The sequence below is a fragment of the Leucopleurus acutus genome, assembly GCF_964270905.1.
Source record: "Leucopleurus acutus genome assembly, chromosome: 10".
Classification (NCBI taxonomy): Eukaryota; Metazoa; Chordata; class Mammalia; order Artiodactyla; family Delphinidae; genus Leucopleurus; species Leucopleurus acutus.
In genome coordinates this window covers 7,703,142-7,722,244 of record NC_139153.1, presented here as the reverse complement: position 1 = coordinate 7,722,244, position 19,103 = coordinate 7,703,142, and the positions used below count along the sequence as shown (strand labels likewise).

The window sequence follows — 19,103 nt, the reverse complement described above, 5'->3', positions numbered from 1 at the left end:
TTTACTTTCGTATATGGTAGTAGAGAATGTTCTAATTTCATTCTTTTACATGGAGCTGTCCAGTTTTCCCAGCACCACTTATTGAAGAGACTGTCTTTTCTCCATTGTATATTCTTACCCGCTTTGTCGAAGATTAATTGACTGTAGGTATGGGTTTATTTCTGGGCTCTCTATTTCCTTCCATTGATCCATATGTCTATTTCTGTGCCAATACCATGCTGTTTTGACTACTGTAGCTTTGTAGTATTGTCTGAAGTCTGGGAGGGTTATGCCTCCAGCTTTGTTCTTTTTCCTCAGGATTGCTTTGGCAATTCTGGGTCTTTTATGTTCCCAAAGTCCTTCTGGTAGGCAAACTTATTTTGGAAATTGTCATTTACCATATTCATTACATGATCTGCTCAAGCCTCAGATTAAGCAGACATTAGTTTCAGAATTAATTGTAATTTTTTTTGTTGTTTGTTTTTTTGGTAGAAAAAGTGCTGTTTCCTATAACCCCACATTATGGAGAATGGTTTGACAACAGAGTTCTCTCTTCCCTTAGACCTTACCAACTTTCCAGATAGAACCCCACCCTCACCTCGCAAAGAACAGAAGCAAAGAAAATGTATCAGCGTAAATAATTTATTGCGAACTCTCTAGTATCATACACGAGTGGGTTGACAATTCACTCAGAAGCATTTGGGACAGGAGACCAGGAGGTAGGCAGTGTAATGAAAGTGTAGCACGTGAAGACAGGTTGCTGAGGGGCAGCCTTCCTGCCATAGCCTGCTGGTGACCACTCTTGGCCCGCTAAGCTACCTGGGGCAGGAAGGAGCCGGGCCAGGCCAAGAGCCCTCAGTTCTCCTTTGGCCAGCCCAGCCCAGGTTTCCGGCCCTTCCCCCTGCTTCATCATTCACGTTCCTGTGGGGCTGAGGGAGGTGTTGGGAAGGTAAGAAGCTCTCTAGCTGCCAGGCTTGTGGGTGCTACCAGCTGAGCATGGGGTCCCCGGTCTAGTCCTTGGCTGGGCTTTCATTGCAGTATCTTCAGAAAGGTCGGGATGAGGGATGGGGCTTTGCTCTTGGAGGGCTGCCCTCCCTCTGTGGCATCCAGGAGCTGCTGCAGGTAACGGGAGGTGCCGAGCAGCACGTGGCCTGTGGCCTGCGTGCTGAAGAGGGCCCAGCGGAGAGCTTCTCTGGGTGGGATGAGAAGGCACTAGGGTCAAAACACAAAGAAAGCCCCTTCCTCCTCCCCCTAAATGCCTGCTCCCCCACGCTGCGTTCATAACTTCATAAACTGTAGAGTGACGTGCAAACAGAACAGATGCTGCCCTCCCTCAGCAAATGGGACAGGGTCTACAGTGTTACCTGCAATCGTACCTTAACTGAGACGTCCACAACCTCCCTCTTCTCGTGCAAAATTCAAGCTCATTTAACAAGGCCTTTTATTTTTCTAATGCTACTTTGGGCCAGCCAGACTGATCTCTGTCACATGACTCTGCCCTTCACAACCTCTGTTCTAGACAGAAGTGTTTCCAAGTCATTTGTAGTCTAGCTAATTTTGCGAGTGCTGGACGTGAAGATCTCCATGTCTGGTGTTGCAGTGTACTGAGGACAGAACTCCAGTCAGACAGGCCTGAGTTCTAATTCAGTTTCATTAGCTGTGGCAACCTTGGCAAACTTCTATAGCTCTGAGCTTCGGCACCCTCATCTGTAAAGTGAGATCATACCATTTTGATCCCACACAGGGTTAGGAGGATGAAATAACATAAATCACTTAACACAGGACCTGATATGTAGAAGAGAAGGGGAAACGTAGGGTCAAGACTAGCTGGTTGAATGCTTGACTACTTTAACCAAATTCTTATCCAGATCTGTTTGAAAGAGATAGGTGAGGGTCACTAGGGGTGTCTAGTCCTAGGAGGGATCAGGGAGAAGAAAACAAAAGGAAAATAAATTCTTTCTGGCTGATATTAAAACTTGTCTTCTATTAACCTTCATTCAGTAAATGAACTTATGTTATGGCTGAGGTGGAGGGGGACAGGAAGACAATTAGAATCATAAACATCTGTATATGAAAATACTTAAAAAATTTAAAGGTGAAACCTGAGAAGTATACCCATTTCTCAAATTAGAGAACTGAGGCTTCAAACCAGCTGTCTGGACATGAATAGGAATGAAATTCTGACACATGCTACAATATGGATGAACTTTGAAAACATTATGCTAAGTAAAATAAACCAGACACAAAAAGGGCAAGTATTGTATGATTACACTTACATGAGTTGCCTAGAATAGGAAAATTAATGGAGACAGGAAGTAGGACAGAGGTTAGCAGGGCTGGGGGAAGGGGGTGTGGAGAGTTAGTGTTTAATGGGTACAGAGTTACAGTTTGGGATGATGAAAAAGTTCTGGAAATAGATTTACAAGTAACTGTTGCACAACACTGTGAATGTACTTAACGTCACTGAATTTTATACTTAAAAAAAAAGTGGTTAAAATGGTAAATTTTATGGTATGTGTATTTTACCACCATTAAAGAAAAAACACTTGCTGACGCCACTAAGTCATTCCACTGATTCCAGCTTGCTGTTGTTTTTTGTTTTTCTTTTGGGACCAATATGCCTACTATGTTTAGGTCTGAGGGTCCCATTTCCCCTAGACGGACTGAGTTTAAAGGCTGAAACTTCTTGCTCTAGATTTTGCAATCTGCAAACTGCTGGCAGCAAGCCCAGATCCAGAGGGGTATATGATCTGGTATAAGAGGAAAAGGGAACTTCTTGCCATAGAACGAGGCTCAAGCCTGCCGCTGAGTGTTATCTGTGGCAGGCAGAACCACGCGGCCTCAGGTCCCTCATCTGCAGACTGGGAATGCAGAGAATAAACTCAGAAAGCCAAGAAGGTCTGGTGTGCTCTAGCTACATACGTTCTGGCAGAACTCTGGAAGGAGTAGAATTTCTCAGAAACCCCTGAGAATGAGGATCATATATATCTTCATTCCTTGTACAATTATTTGAATTATTGCTACGTACCAGCATTCACCAAGGTATTGGAGGCAACAGCAATTCTTGCCCTCATGGAGCTTGTTCTGACATCTTATTTATCTCTGTGTCTCTAGCTCATAGCGTTGGGCCAGGACACAGAGAGTGCTCAGTAAACACTAAATGAAGCAACTGGGGAGGAGTAGCGTCTGTCAGAAGTAACTGGCAAGAGGCCAGCTCTATGGTTTTCGACTACTTGGATGTCTCTGCCTCAGTGGCTACATCTGCCTAATGAGGTAAGAGTTCTCTAGAGCACCACTGGAATAGCTGAATTTGGAAACCACTACCATAACAGTACTTGTCTTATGATTAAACATATTCCCATGCTTCCTGTGATAGTTGATTGGACTTTCAAAAGTAAAGTAAAAAGTTTCTTTGAAAGTTCATTAGATGATACAAATGACTATTGTCCACAGACATACAAATTAATTCCGTTCTATGGAAGGACAGTTATTTCATCCCTCCCACCCCCATGGAAAAATCCAATTTTGTATTTATAAATAGCTCAGCATTCTTGTTGGATCTATATATGGGTGGGATTTATGAACTGATTGTAACTTCTTGCTGGTTCTCTTACTAGTTGAGTTCAATAAAATCTTTGACACATGTTCATTTTTCAAAAGATTAGAAGACTACTTAGGAAAACTTACTACTTTAGGTGAAAAATAATTAGTTGTTATAGTGGAAGGTAATTAGAAAAGCTAAATGTATCCAGGTTCCACCAGCAGGAGTATATGTATCCCTTTGGCATATACTACAATAAACTAAAACATGAATTCAGCCATAAAGTCCTAGACAAATGCTAATTGTCATACTTTGTCAGCATCAACACCAGGCCCAGGCTCCGAGAAGCCTGAGGTGCATGGGAGAAGATAGCACCTCTCCCATTGCAGTGTACCCAGCCTGTCCCCAGCTAACCCCAATTCACTCACTTCATGACGCGCCTGGCGCCGTAGCAGCGCAGATCATAGGAAAGGGAGTATGTGCCATAGAGAGTCGCCTTCACGTTCAGGCAACCAATGAAGTCCTGTGGGTTCACCTTGTACAGGTCGAAGGTTACTTGGGCCACATCAATCTTCTTGGCAGGCTTACGGGAGAGGGAGAGTTGGTACCTAGTGCCCTGCATCAAGACAAGCATGTGGTTGGCACCCCTCAAGGATTTCTTCTAAGCTCCCAGTACTCTCCCTGACAGGTGGGACGTCACCTGCTCTGATGGGGGCTGCCATTTCTGCCCCTTATGGAGGACCATGAGCACGGTGTCATCTGTCAGGGATTGGAAATACTCTTCTGTCTCTACAATTGTGCCATCTTCCTCCAGCACCAGGAAGAAAGGCTTGTCTGCCAGCATCAGGGTATCCTGGACCTGGAGAATAAGGTGAGTGATGCTTCTGCCATCACATGTAGCCACAGAGCTGGTATGGGGAAGACCCACATCACACACCTCAGCTGGCACACCTCAGACACACACGAGTGGGCCGGGACTTATGGGATGGGACTGGAACCCAGGGCCCTTGCTGTGGGATCACCATCCAAAGAACCTATATTATGGTATCCCTTGGTACCTGACTTCATGGTTAATATTCTAGAATAGTGCTGTCCAATAAAAATATAATGGGAGGGACTTCCCTGGTGGTCCAGTGGTAAAGAATCTGTCTTGCAATGCAGGGGAAGCAGGTTCGATCCCTGGTCAGGGAACTAAGATCCCACATGCCGCGGGGCAACTAAGCCGGCATGCCACAACTACTGAGCTTGTGCACCTCAACTAGAGCCCGCGTGCTGCATACTGTAGAGCCCACACACCCTGGAGCCCGCGCGCCACAACTAGATAAGAGAAAACCCGCATGCCACAACTAGAGAGAATCCCACGCGCCATGACGAAAGATCCCTTATGCCTCAACGAAGATCCCATGGGCCACAACTAAGACCCGACACAGCCAAAATAAATAAATAAATAAAAATAAAAAATAAATAAATCTTAAAAAATTATAACAGGAGTCACACATGTAACTTTTAATTGTGATATAATTTGCATGCCATAAAATTCACTCTTTTAAAGTCTACAATCCAGTGGTTTTTAGCATATTCACAAAGTTGTGCAACTACCACCACTGTATAATTTCAAAACATTTTCAACCCCATTTTTACCCCAAAGAGAAACCTAGCCCCATTAGCTGTCACTCCTCATTTCCTAGCCCTTGGCAACCTCTCCTCTTCTGTCCATCTCTGTGGATCTGTCTGTGCTGGACATTTCATATAAATGGAATCATACAATGTGTGGTCTTTTTAGACTGGCTTCTTTCACGAACATGTTTTCAAGGTTCTTCTACATTGCAGCATGATTCTTTACTTTTTTATGGCTGAATAATATTCTACTAAATAGATATACCACATTTTTAATCCATTCTTCAATTGATGGACATGTGGGTTGTTTCTATTTTTTGAGTATTATGAATAATGCTACTATGCACATTCATGTACAAATTTTTGTGTGACATGTCTTTTCAATTTTCCTGGCTATATACCTAGGATTGGAATTGCTGAGTCATATAATAACACTATGTTTACTCTTCTTAAGGAAATACCAAACTGTTTTCTGAAGCTGTTGCATGATTTTACATTCCCAACAGCAATTTCTCCACATCCTCACCAACACTTGTTTTAGTCTGTCTTTTATTTTAGCCATTCTAGCGGTATGAAGTGTTTTTGATTTGCATTTCCCTAATGACTAAGGGTGGTGAGCATCTTTTCATGTGTTATCAGCCATTTGTACACCTTCTTTGGAGAAATATCTACTCAGATTCTTTGCCCATTTTCAAAAGGATCATCTTTTTACTGAGTTTTAAGAGTTCTTTATATATTCTTGATACTAGACCCTTATCAGATATGTGATTTGCAAATATTTTCTCCCATTCTGTGGGTTATCTTTTCTTTTTTTTTGATCGTGTCCTTTGATGCACAAAAGTTTTTAATGTTGATAAAGTCCAACTTTTTTCCCTTTGGTTACTTGTGCTTTGGTGCCATATCTAAGAAACCAAGGTTGTGAACACTTATACCTATGTTTTCTTCTAAGGGTTTTATAGTTTTAGCTCTACATTTAGGTCTTTGATCTATTTTGAATTAATTTTATATGTAATATGAGGGAGGGATCCAACTTCATTCTTTTGCATTTGGATAGCCCATTGTCTCAGGAATATTTGTTGAAAAGACTATTCTTTCTCCATTGAATAGTCTTGGCATCCTGTTAAAAATCAATTGACCACAGATACATGGATTTATTTTTGGACTCTCAGTTCTATTCAGTTGATTTGTATGTATTATGGGTTGAATGGTATCCCCCCCAAATTCATATGTTGAAGTCCTAATCCCAGTACCTCAGAGTGTGACTATATTTGGAGATAGAGTCTTTAAAAAGTAATTACATTAAAATTAGGGCATTAGAGTGGGCCATAATCCACTATGACTTGTAAGAAGGAAAGGTGTCTTTATAAGAAGGAAGGATTAGGACAAGTGTAGGGGGAGTGTACAATCAAGTGTAGGGGGAGCATGGAAATAGGGAAGGGTGTCATTCTTGCCCAATGTTACTACCACCCACAAGAGCTGCGTGTCCTTGGTTTCCTCTCTGAAAGCTTACCTGATCAATAGTTTTTACTTTTTTTTTTTTTGACCGTGCCGAGGGACATGCGGGACCTTAGTTCCCTAACCAGGGATTGAACCTGTGCCTCCTGCATTGGGGCAGGAAGTCTTAACCACTGGACCACCAGGGAAGTCCCATCTAATCAATAGTTTGAAAAAGTCTTCTACAGCTGTTAACAAAGCTTTGCATGGAAGGCCAATGTGGGAGACAGATTGAAGGAGAATTGCCCTGCATGAAGGTAAGGGAAGGAGATAGGGAAGGGAATCTCTAAAATCTTACTCAATACTCCAACTTCTGGGCAATTCTACAAGTTTAAGTACTACTGGAAAAGGGAACCTAAGGGTCCCTCCAGTAAGAAAAATAGACTCCAAAAATACCACTGACCTATTGTTAGTATCAGATGGTAATGTACTGCCCTCCCCCTGTCAACAGACAGACAGGATTCCAGGTGGACACTACAAGCCCATTGGAGCTGCCATTAGAAAAGAAATCTTTTCACCATCTAAGCCATGAACTCCATCCCTGCTGAACTCCTAGCTCATGATGCAGAGGCAGCTGTTGGGGCCAGCTCTCTGCCAAAGTCCCCGTGGTGGGCTGTGCAGAGGCAGGCCCGTTCCTACCTTGAGGCGGAGGTCCTCAAGGCTGTGTGTCATGATGCCCTTCCGCACACTCCGGTCAGCATTGCTTACTCTGCAGGGCCGGGCCCTGGGGGCCTCCGGGCTGGGCTGTGACAGCAGCTTCTGGGTCACCACCGAGGTGCTGACTGCCACGTACCTGGAGGCCATATGGAGCATCAGAATGAGCTGTCTGATGCCTCCCAGCCCTCAACGCACAGCAGGGTAACTTACCTCCCAATCCCCTAGGCTGAGCTCATCATATTTCTCCTCCCCTACCACCCACCAAACCTGTTCTAGAGAGTCTTCCTCAAAAGCCTGCTGGATTGGTGCATCTTTTTAAAAAAAAAAAAAAAATTATTTATTTATTTTGGCTGTGCCAGGTCTTAGTTGCGGCACGCGGGATCTTCGTAGTGGCATGCAGGATCTTTAGTTGCAGCATGCGGACTTCTTAGTTTTGGCATGTAGGTGGCATCTAGTTCCCCGACCAGGTATCGAACCCGTGCCCCCTGCATTGGGAGTGCGGAGTGTTACCCACTGGGCCACCAGGGGAGTCCCTGGATCAGTGCATCTTAAACTTTAGTGGACACGTCACTCCCCTGGTGATCTTGTTAAAATGCAGGTTCTGATTCAGTAGGTCTGGGTGGGTTCTGAGATTTTATGTATGTAATGAGTTCCCAAGTGATATTGACACTGCTGGGTTTCAGACCATGACAAGTAGCCAGTCATAGAAGACTACCCCACATTTGCCCAATTACCACTTTCCTCTCTTAGCCTCATTCTTCTCACCTGTAATGTGAGACGAAGTGGCAAAGCTGAGGTCAATATAAGACAGTTTTGAACTCAGATACAAGATGTAGAACAAAAGGTGTGCAGTGAACCTAGATTTTGGAGTCAGGCAGACCCAAGTTTGAATCCTAACTCCACTACCCATTTGCTAGGTGACTGAGAGAGCCCACCCTGTGCCTCGGTTTCCCCATCTGTTAATTTGGCATAATAATCCCCACTTCCCAAAGTTGTGGTGAGGTTTAAATGAGATCAATAATGAAAGCATCAAGCAGTATCTACCTCTTTCTACTCAATGTGTGATATGGGGGACTGTGGGGGGAGAGACAGCAGCATTAATATCTCCTGGGGGCTTGTGGGAGGGGCAAATCTTGGGTCCCACTCCAGACCTCCTGAATCAGCACCTGCATTTGAATAAGACACCCAGATGACTTATGTGCCCATCGAAGTTCAAGAAGGTCTGCCCTACAGCTCACAGTAGCTCCCCTTCCCTTCCATGCTTGGCTCTCCTCACCTGGAGAGGGACCTGGGGTAGAGAAGGCTGAGGGACTTCATGGCATATTCCATCCTCGTCAGCTGGACAGTGTTGGGCCTGGGAAGGAAGCAGAGACAACTCCTTAGGTGGGGATGGAAGGGTTCCCTCTCTCTTGTCTTTTGACACAGAGCAACCCCACCTCCATCTTATCTGGTCTCCCCTAGCAACTCACACACACACCTCCCCCAGCCCTTCCCCGTCCCACCCATGTACGCCACCGTGAGCAAGCTGGAGACCCCCTTAGTGCCCAGGCTCAGCCCCCCTCAGCAGCCGCTCCTCCCTCCCGGCACCACTCACTCCATGTTTCTCTGACCCTGGCTCTGGTCACACTGATCAGGGTTCACAAGTCGGGACTGAAGAGGCCCTGCCTGGTTAGTTCCTGTCCCTGGGGGCAGAGTCCACTTTACGCTGGCAGGAGGCGAGTCACAGCACCTTGCACTGCTGGGGACCTTCCCTTACCTGTTGTTCAGAGACCTCCCAGGCCAGGCAACCCAGTCTAAGCCTGCTCTCTCCAGTGGGTCCTTGAGCAATCCGAACCCCTCCTGAGGGTTCCTGCTGGCCAGAGACTTTCTACCACGATGGAACCGTTCTACATCCGTTCTCTCCAATACTGGAGCTGCTAGCCCCACATGGCAACTGAGCCCTTGAAGTGTGTCCGTACAACTGAGGAGCTGGATTTTAATTTCTATTGAATGTTAACTAACTTAAATGTACACAGCCACTGTGGCTCAAGGCTGCTGGCCGCCATTCTGGGCACTAGCCGACGGCCCTGGGCTGACCTGCCAGCCCTTCTCTCCTGAGCCTGCTCGATCTAGCTCCTGCAGGCTCCAAGCCCTCCTGCAGGCAGGTCCTCCACCTGTAATGCCTCCCTTGCCCCAGGGCTAAACGTTTGCAGCCCTGAAGCCTGAGTTTCACTGTTTTCCACATCTCGGAAAGCCTTCTTAGATGGCTCACAGAATTTCCCCTTCATCCTTGCCCTTCCTTCTTCCTAGCCAAGTGGGCCTCAGTGTCTGCTTCTGCCATAGCAGCCCCGCTCCTTGGGTGCCTCGCCCTGAGATGTTCTCCCTTTCCCAGCCCCCCTGCAGACAGGGCCTGCCTCAGAGCCAGGGGCTCAAGGAGTGCATGGAACGCAGCCCCTCCCCAGTCTTTCCTTCTGACAATGCAGGGGACGCCCCAGGCCAGCCTGTCTGAGAAAGCCCTCTCCCCCACTTAGCACTACCCACATCAGCTTGCTTCAGCCTCCCGCCTCACTCCCAGTCACAAAACTCCACCCAGCCCCACCTCACCGGTTCTCTAGGAGCCAGAACCAAACCAAAACAAAAAACCCAGAGTAAGAAACTCCTTACCTCCCACTTCCCAGCCTCCTAACCTTCCAATACTGCCCTTCTCAGCCCAGCCCTCCGTCCATTTTATTTCCAGCTCCCAGGGCAGCCCCTCCCCTGGCCTCCAGCCCCAGCTGGAAAAGAGCACAGGCACTGAGTGTGCAGCTCTCACCCTTGGGATGTCAAGCCAGCCTCACTTCCAGAAAAAGCCAGAAAGGAGGGGTGGAGGCATGTTTCGAAAGATTTGGGGCAGGGTATGGCCCAGGACATGGTATTGGGCACACAGGGCGCAGGAAACAGGCAGATGTGCATGGTGGTCCCAGCTCTACCCATGTTAGCTGTTGGAGTGTAGACAAGTTCCCTTAACCTCCTGAGCCCCAGTTTCGCTCACCTCTTCAACAGAGATGATGATTCCTGTCTTAATGATCCTGACCGAGGTAAGGATTTGTAATAATAAAAGTAAAGGGCTTTGCAACAGAGATACTTAATAGATAGAAACAAATATTGGTGTTATTGATAATATAATTATTTAATAATAGCAGATAATTTAATAATAATAATAAAGACTAGCTGAAATGTGTAGTGGTTAAGAGTGTAAGATCTATGACCCAGAAGTTCTACATATACCTAATATTTGGAGTTATATATATATCTCCAAGGGAAATGAAAATCTATGTCCACACAAAAACTCATACACGAGAAAGTTCACAGTGTTATTCATAACAGGCAAAATGTAGAAACAACCCAAATGTTCGTCAATTGATGAATGGATAAAAAAGAGTGGTATATCCATAAATGGAATATTATTTGTCAATCGAAAGGATATATGCTACTTCAGTACATGGACAAACGTTGAAAACGTTATGCAAAGTGAAATCACAAGGGATTTATTATGCAAACATTAGGCAAAGCCAGTCACAAAAGATCACATACATACTTGTATCATTCCACTTGTATGAAATGTCCGGAATAGACAAAACTATAAAGACAAAAAATTAATTAGTGGTTGTTTAGAGGGGCTGCGGAGTGGAAGGGGAATGGGAACTGCTAGTGGGCATGGGGTTTCTTTCAGGGGAGCCAAAGAAAAGTTCTAATCTAGTAATCTGAACAGAATCTACTTTGATGATTGTGCTAAATCTATTTGGAGGTTGTACAACCCTGCAAATATACTCAAACCATCGGATTGTACACCTAAGTGTGTATGGTATATGGATTATATCTCCATAAAGCTGTTTTTAAAAAAAGAGTCCAACCTCACCTTTCTTTTAGAGTTGGGTTTTTCACACTAGTGCATCAGAATCACATGGAAGACTTGTTAAAGATTAGATTGCTGGGCTCCACCGCAGAGTTTCTGACTCAGTATGTCTGGGGTGGGGCCTAAGAAAGTGTATTTCTAAGAGTTTCCGAGGTGATGCTGACACTGTGGCTACTTAGGGACCCTATTTTGAAAAACAGCAGTCTAGCACTAGCTGTGTGATGTAACTCATCTAAGCTTCAGTTGGATCTAACAAATGGGGATTAAAAATGGTACCTACCCCACTGGGTTGTCATGAAGATTAAATGAGATAATCGTGAAAAGTACTTGATATAAAGTTTAGTGCACCCTTCAGGCTCAATAAATAGCTATAATCATCATCATCATCATCATCATCATCCTATTACTTATATCTAAATCCTTCCCTATAAAAACTTTCAGGCAACCATCATTCACTCACTCAACAAATACTTATTAGGTACTTACCTTGTGCCAGCCCTCCTAGGGTCTGAGAATACAGCAGGAAACAACACAGCCTTGTCCCACACTTCAAGGAGCTGACATTCCTGGAGGAAGGGGGAACTCAGACCATGAACAAGTATGCAAATAATCAAGGTAATTTAAGATAATGATGTTCTGGGAAGAAAACAACACAAGGTGATATGATAACAAATGGCTGGAGAGCTAGATTGGCCTGTAGGCTTAAGAAAGGCCTCAGGGCTTCCCTGGTGGCGCAGTGGTTAAGAATCTGCCTGCCAGCAAAGGGGACACGGGTTCGAGCCCTGGTCCGGGAAGATCCCACATGCCGCGGAGCAGCTAAGCCCGCGAGCCACAACTACTGAAACCTGCGCACCTAGAGCCCATGCTCCGCAACGAGAAAAGCCAGCGCAGTGAGAAGCCTGCACACCGCAACGAAGAGTAGCCCCCGCTCACCACAACTAGAGAAAGCCCACACGCAGCAACAAAGACCCAATGCAGCCATAAATAAATAAATAAATAAACTTAAAAAAAGAAAGGCCTCAGAGGTGAGCTTTCAGCTAAATCCTGACTGATGAGAAGTCAGTCTTTTCAAGACCTGGAGTGTCTTGGTCTGTTTGGGCTGCTATACAGAATACCACAAACTGGTGGCTAATAAGAAACTTATTTCTCATAGTTCTGGAGGCTGACAAGTCCAAGATCAAGGTGCTGGTAGTTCTGGTCTCTGGTGAAGACCTTCTTCCTGGTTCACAGAGAGCTGCCCTGTCTCTGTGTCCTCACCTGGTAGAAGGAGCAAGGGAGTCTCTTTGATAAGTATACTAATCCCACCACCCCGAAATTCCACCTCCAAATACCATCACATTGGGGATTAGGTTTCAACATACAAATGGAGGCAAGGGTGGGGGACACAAACATCCAGTCTATAGTGTTCCACCCGGGACTGGAATCATCTTTTGAAGTCCTGGAGGTGGGCTGGGGGCATTCAAGGCAAAGGAAACATCAGTGCAAAGGATTTGAGAAGAGAATGAGCAGGGTGAGGAAACAGGAACACAAATCACTAAACTTCAAGACAGACCAAGAGCCAGAAGAGAAGTACCAATACTTCAGGGAGGAAATTATGGGGAAAGGGTCGGGGCCCCTCCCTTGGACATTCATGCCTCAAATATTTATTGAACATCCAACATGTGCCTAGTGTCTCATGATAAGCCAATGGGTGACTCAGAAGCAGTCTGACTCAGAAGCCCTGATGAACATCATGGAAATCACACACAGAAAAGAAAAAGATAAGCACAAGCTAAAGCCAGAGAGTGTCTGTGGGGGAATGGAGGAATGCTTAGTGAACCTGAGGATTCTTCACAGTGCTTAAGAGAAGAGGATGGTTTTGGCTCATGCATAATTTATGTATTCAGCAAGCATTTCTTTTTTATTTATTTATTTATGGCTGCGTTGGGTCTTTGTTGCTGTGCACGTGCTTTCTCTAGTTGCGGTGAGCAGGGGCTACTCTTTGTTGCGGTGCACGGACTTCTCGTTGCGGTGGCTTCTCATGTTGCGGAGCACGGGCTCTAGGCACGCGGGCTTAGTAGTTGTGGCTCACGGGCTCTAGAGCGCAGGCTCCGTAGTTGTGGCGCATGGGCTTAGTTGCTCCACAGCATGTGGGGTCTTCCCGGACCAGGGATCGAACCCGTGTCACCTGCAGGCGGATTCTTAACCACTGCGCCACCAGAGAAGTCCTGATGACTCAGTTCTTATCCCTCTCTTTGAGGCGCTCACCTCTAGTCTGGGAGGCAGATGTCAGCGTGGTTCCCAAATGCTGAAATGCATAAAATCATTTGAGCATCTTGGAACAGAGAAGGACTCTAGTTATGAAGCAAAATTGAGAAGCCAAAAAAGAAAAGACTATATATTCAACCTTATGAAAAAACTATTCTGCATGTTAAAATTGTGACACCATGAGTAAAGTCAAAAGACATACAATAAATAGGAAAAATATATGGCAACTAAAATTATAGACAAGAGGTCATCTCTCTCTCTGTCTCTCTCTGCCATCTGTATATAAATTAACAAGGCCAACAATGCAGTAGAAAAATAGACAAAGGATATGAACACAGTTCAGGGAAATGAAATACAAATGACTCAAACATAAAAAGATACTTCAGTTTTTTCAGATAACAATTTTGAAATTCTTATTTTATGTATTTTTTTATTGTGGTAAAGTGTACATAACATAAAATTAACGATTTTTAAGTATACAGTTCAGTGGCATGAAGTATATTCATACAGTTGTGCAACCATCATCACCACGTTCCTTGGCAACCACTACTCTTTCTGCCTCTGCCTAATTTCTTTTTCTTTCATGGCCTTGACATTTCTTAAAAGTATAGTCCAGTTATTTTGTAGAATGTCCCTCAATTTGAGTTTATCTGTCACCTCTTCATGATTAGATTCAGGTTAAGTATTTTGGGCAAGAATATCACCTCAGTGATGCTGTGTCCTCAATATTAGCAGGAGGCATAAGGAGTCAGTTTGTCTCACTCCTGGGCAAGTTAACTTGATTACTTAGTTAAGGGGGTGAGTGCCAGGTTTCTCCACTGTAAAGTTACCGTTTCTCCTTGCAAAGATTAATCTGTGGGGAGATACTTTGAGACTTTGAGTGTGAAAGATGAACGCTCTTGGGAAAGTCACAGATCCCTTCCAGGCATCAGTTTCTCCATCTGTGAAGTGGGAACAGAGACGTCTTAAAATCGAATTAGAGTTAAAGAAAGTGTAATTGCTCGAGAGGCTGGAGTATCAGCTCCCGACCTTGGCAAAAAGAAACACGCGCTAGGGTTTAATTTTCTGCGCGCTCCAAATGCTGGGGAGAGACGGACAGGGCGGGGCCTAGAAGAAAAGCGTGTGCTTATGTGTGCGCGTGCGCAGGGACGTGACTACAGAGTCGGTCCTCCGGAGACAGAGAGGCCGGAAGTTGTCCTCACAGAACCGCTCGGCTGTTGGGTGGGCGGAACTGTGGCGGCGCGCTTAGGGTTGGCAGGCATGTTAGCGCTCTAGTAGCTGCAGCTGGTCGGCGTGAGGGGCTCCAGGGCTCTGGGCAGGGAAGATGGCGTCTCGGGCAGGCCCGCGAGCGGCCGGCACTGACGGCAGCGACTTTCAGCACCGGGAGCGCGTCGCCACGCACTACCAGATGAGGTATGAAGTGAGGCGAGGAGCTCGCAGGGCCTGGGACGCGACGCCGGCCCGGCCTCAGGGTCTTTGCTCCCCAGCCCGCTCTCGCGCACCTGCCAAGTTCCCTCCTCCTGCGACGGCCCGGGGCCGGCCCCCAATCCCGGGAAGCCCCGTCGCTCCTGTGAGTTCCACCCATTGATCCCGCTGTGCCTTGAGGGGTCCGGCCCCGCTTGGGCTCCGGTGTCTCGGCGATGCTGGCCCCGCTCTCTGATGTCGGGAACCTGATTTCCTATTGAGCCTCAGTTTGCTTATCTGGCAAGGGAAAATTAATCTACCTTTCGGTCTTGGTGATGAATTAGTGAGCCAAGAATCGCATAAAGAGCGTAGCAGAAGATCTAGCACATAAGTCTGTCCAGTACGCGGTAGCTGTTATATTTTGGGTCGTTTTGGGGATTTGGACCTTGAAGTCCAGACTTACTCTGCCTCAAATGAGTTTTATGAAACCCCCCCACGTAAGGGATATTTCTACATTCGTTTATTCGTTCAACAAATATTTATTGAGCTTCTACCCATCAGGCATTGTGCTAGGCCCTGAGGATAGAATAGCGAAAGCAGCCCTACTCTTTGTATTCATGTTATACCTTCAATAAAAAAGTCTATTGACAAACAAAACTGGTCCCTGCCTTCAAGGAGCTTCAAGTCTACAAGTGACTGATTCCCCTCCCGCCCCACCTTTCTGCACTTTCTATAATGAATATTTTTAAAAATAAAAATTTTTTAGAGATTTTCTTTACTTAAATCCATTGAAATTTCCCTGAATCTTTTCCACGTCTTTTTCTCCACAGTTTTAAAGAATGACAAGCTCTTTGAAACCTCACTTTATTCTTATCCTTAGACCCTTGTCTAAAGGGCACCTCACAACTCAAGCCCGTGTTTTCATGCCTGTCTAGAGCAGAAACTCTGCTCTATGAAGGTGTGAAGGGGATATATTTAGGACCTGAGAGAATTCAAAGAATAAGAGAAAATATCCTTACTTTAGATGAAAAATGTACTCTAGCTGGAGAAGTACGGGCAGCCTGAGTTGGTTTCCTTGCTGCCAATACCTCCTTCCATAGGCTATGCTCCTATGCCACAGTCAGAGTTCTCTTTCATTTTTTTTTTTGGCCACGCCATGGGGCTTGGAGGACCTTAGTTGCCCGACCAGGGATTGAACCTGTGGCCTTGGCAGTGAAAAGCCAGATTTCTAACCACTGGACCGCCAGGGAATTCCCCAGAGTTCTCTTTGTAAACACAGCCCTGAGTTACTCTTCTGTCTTTAAAGTGACTCAGTGATAGTCTTTGCAACTTCATATCCTGCTACTCCCCTCTCCACCACATTGTAGTCCTTCCACACCCAACCATTTGCTCTCCTGGAACACAAATGCTTATGCCTTTTTGCCTGCATGCTGTTACCTCTGCTTGGAATGTCCATCTCCACCCACGTCTCAGAGCCTAGCTCAGATAACACCCTTGTCCAGACAGCCTTCTCAGTCAACTCATCTCAATCAGAATTCATTACTCCTTCCTGTGATTCCGTATATTTTGCAACATAGATTTACTAGAGTTTTTCCATTTCGTTTTCTAATTGCTTTTTCTTCCTGTGTACCTTGTTCCCAGCCTCCAAGCAGGAACTATACCTTATTCACGTCTGTTTCCCAGTGTCCAGTATGGTTGCCTGACATAGAGTTGGTGGTCAGAAAATTTTGAATGAAAGGTACTTCTCCCTCTGCTCTGCCCCACAGTGTGACCCTCAAGTATGAAATCAAGAAGCTGATCTACGTGCATCTGGTCATATGGCTGCTGCTGGTTGCCAAGATGAGCGTGGGGCACCTGAGGCTCTTGTCGCATGATCAGGTGGCCATGCCCTATCAGTGGGAGTACCCCTATTTGCTGAGCATTGTGCCCTCCCTCTTGGGCCTCCTCTCCTTCCCCCGCAACAACATTAGCTACCTGGTGCTCTCCATGATCAGCATGGGGCTCTTTTCCATCGCTCCCCTCATATATGGCAGCATGGAGATGTTCCCTGCTGCACAGCAGCTCTACCGCCATGGCAAGGCCTACCGCTTCCTCTTTGGTTTTTCTGCCGTCTCCGTCATGTATCTGGTGTTGGTGCTGGTGGTCCAAGTGCATGCCTGGCAGTTATACTACAGCAAGAAGCTCCTAGACTCGTGGTTCACCAGCACACAGGAGAAGAAGCGTAAATGAAGCCTGCTTGATGAACTACTGTGTGAGGTGAAGCCTGGGCCTCCCATCCAGTGGAGTGAGAGGGTAGAGGAGCTGTTCTAAAACCTCCTTCGGTGATTTTGGCAGCTGCGATGTTGACAACTAGTGCAAACTAGGTCCAAGTTCTGCAAAGCTCCTTCTGTTGCCATCAGCTGGTAGCAAAACTATGTTTAATTTACTCCTGGTTGGTGGAACTGGGTGATCAGCAGCTGTGAAACAAATTTCAGCTGGTTAAAGTTGAGATCCTTCTGAGTTTTTCATCCTTGCCTCTTTTTGGTCATTCTCTCTGCTTCCATCCATCACCCCTTAGCCACCGAGACTGGAGGAGATAGGGAATAAATCACATTCTGCTTCAATCTATGAGTCATGGGGCAGGAGACATTTGAGAGGCTGCTCCCCTTGCAGGCTGTGGTCTCTACTGTGAAGCGTTTTAATTAAAAAGAACCTCAATAAAGTTACAACTGCCTTGTCCCCCCTGTGCTTTGTGTTCGGCATCTGATAGAGTGTGAGAAGTGTGTTGTTTGAGTGGCCTTAGTCACTAGGAGGTACGTAGAGGCTCCCCGAGAAACCTGGCAGTGGCGGTGGGGAAGTGAACTGGACATAGGGGGAACTTAAGTCATAGTTGCAACCCTGCAGCTGATTGGCAGGAACTACTGTGGGCCATACATTTAACCTCCACCTCTCAAATGGTCCGTTCTCATTTATCCAGCTTGGGTTATGGGTTCGTCTTTTGGTTGGATATTCATGTTTATCATTCAGTGTTAACAGTGTTAGTTATGTGTCTAATACTGTTTTATGGTATCCAAAAGAATTTTAAAGTATCCTGCATATAAAAAATTTGCAATTTAAGTGAAACGTAATATCCATGTGAAACAACTAATGAACACAGTATGTCTGGTGTGGAGCAGAGAAGTTAAAAATAGAAGTGGGGAGCTTCCCTGGTGGTGCAGTGGTTGAGAGTCCGCCTGCCAATGCAGGGGACATGTTCGTGCCCATGTCCGGGAAGATTCCACATGCCGCGGAGTGGCTGGGACCGTGAGCCATGGCCGCTGAGCCTGTGCGTCCGGAGCCTGTGCTCCGCTACGGGAGAGGCCACAACAGTGAGAGGCCCGCGTACCGCAAAAAAAAAAAAAAAAAAAGGAAAGAGATCTGTGAACTAAAGGCCCTTTCACACATAAAAGTCTGACATGGTACATATTTATTGCATGAAAGATATGTGTTGGGCTTCCCTGGTGGCGCAGTGGTTAAGAATCCGCCTGCCAATGCAGGGGACACGGATTGGAGCCCTGGTCCGAGAAGATCCCACATGCCACGGAGCAACTAAGTGCGTGCGCTACAACTACTGAAGCCTGCGAGCCTAGAGCCCATGCTCCACAACAAGAGAAGCCACCGCAATGAGAAGCCCGCACACCGCAACAAAGAGGAGACCCCGCTTGCCGCAACTAGAGAAAAGCCCGCGTGCAGCAACGAAGACCCAACACAAACAAAAATAAATAAAAACAAAAACATTAGGTGTGTACTCAGTCTCTATTAGGTACTGGCAGTACTTCTAGGTACCCAACCTTTAGATGTCCTGATTATCATTTCAAACTCAGTGTGTCCTAAACTTAACTCTTTGCCTTCTACCTCATATTCATTCCTCTTCCTGCATCCCTGTGTGCAAGTGAGTACACCAAGAATACAGCTCTGGATCATCAAGTCCCTACTATGTGCCATTATTTTTTTCTTTTCTTTCTTTATTTTTGGCTGCGTTGGGTCTTTGTTGCTGTGCGCGGGCTTTCTTTAGTTGCGGCGAGCGGGGGCTGCTCTTTGTTGTGGTGCGCGGGCTTCTCGTTGCAGTGGCTTCTCTTGTTGCGGAGCACGGGCTGCAGGTGTGCCGGCTTCAGTAGTTGTAGCATGTGGGCTCAGTAGTTGTGGCTTGTGGGCTCTAGAGCACAGGCTCAGTAGTTGTGGCGCATGGGCTTAGTTGCTTTTTGGCATGTGGGATCTTCTCGGACCAGGGCTCAAACCCCTGCTCCCTGCATTGGCAGGCGGATTCTTAAC

General features: G+C 46.1%; 2 protein-coding genes across 3 annotated transcripts; one reads left to right on the top strand and one right to left on the bottom strand.

Moving 5' to 3' along the window:
• Nucleotides 1–628: 628 nt before the first annotated feature.
• On the bottom strand, nucleotides 629–8,903 carry CIDEC (cell death inducing DFFA like effector c). Of its 2 annotated transcripts, XM_082848055.1 has the most exons (6): nucleotides 8,883–8,903; nucleotides 8,565–8,642; nucleotides 7,271–7,424; nucleotides 4,221–4,379; nucleotides 3,949–4,136; nucleotides 629–1,171 (listed from the first exon to the last, which is right to left on the bottom strand). In XM_082848055.1, the coding sequence occupies exons 1-6, from the start codon at nucleotides 8,885–8,887 to the stop codon at nucleotides 1,009–1,011; spliced, it is 747 nt and encodes a 248-aa protein (XP_082704181.1). In that variant the 5' UTR covers nucleotides 8,888–8,903; the 3' UTR covers nucleotides 629–1,008. The 2 variants fall into 2 exon arrangements, with proteins under 2 accessions (XP_082704181.1, XP_082704182.1); XM_082848056.1 differs by lacking the exon at nucleotides 7,271–7,424 and having other exon boundaries at nucleotides 8,883–8,896.
• Nucleotides 8,904–14,655: 5,752 nt separating this feature from the next.
• JAGN1 (jagunal homolog 1) lies at nucleotides 14,656–17,682 on the top strand. Its single transcript, XM_082848057.1, has 2 exons — nucleotides 14,656–14,822; nucleotides 16,580–17,682. Exons 1-2 carry the CDS (start codon nucleotides 14,734–14,736, stop codon nucleotides 17,040–17,042), a joined length of 552 nt encoding a protein of 183 aa, XP_082704183.1. The 5' UTR covers nucleotides 14,656–14,733; the 3' UTR covers nucleotides 17,043–17,682.
• Nucleotides 17,683–19,103: the final 1,421 nt, after the last annotated feature.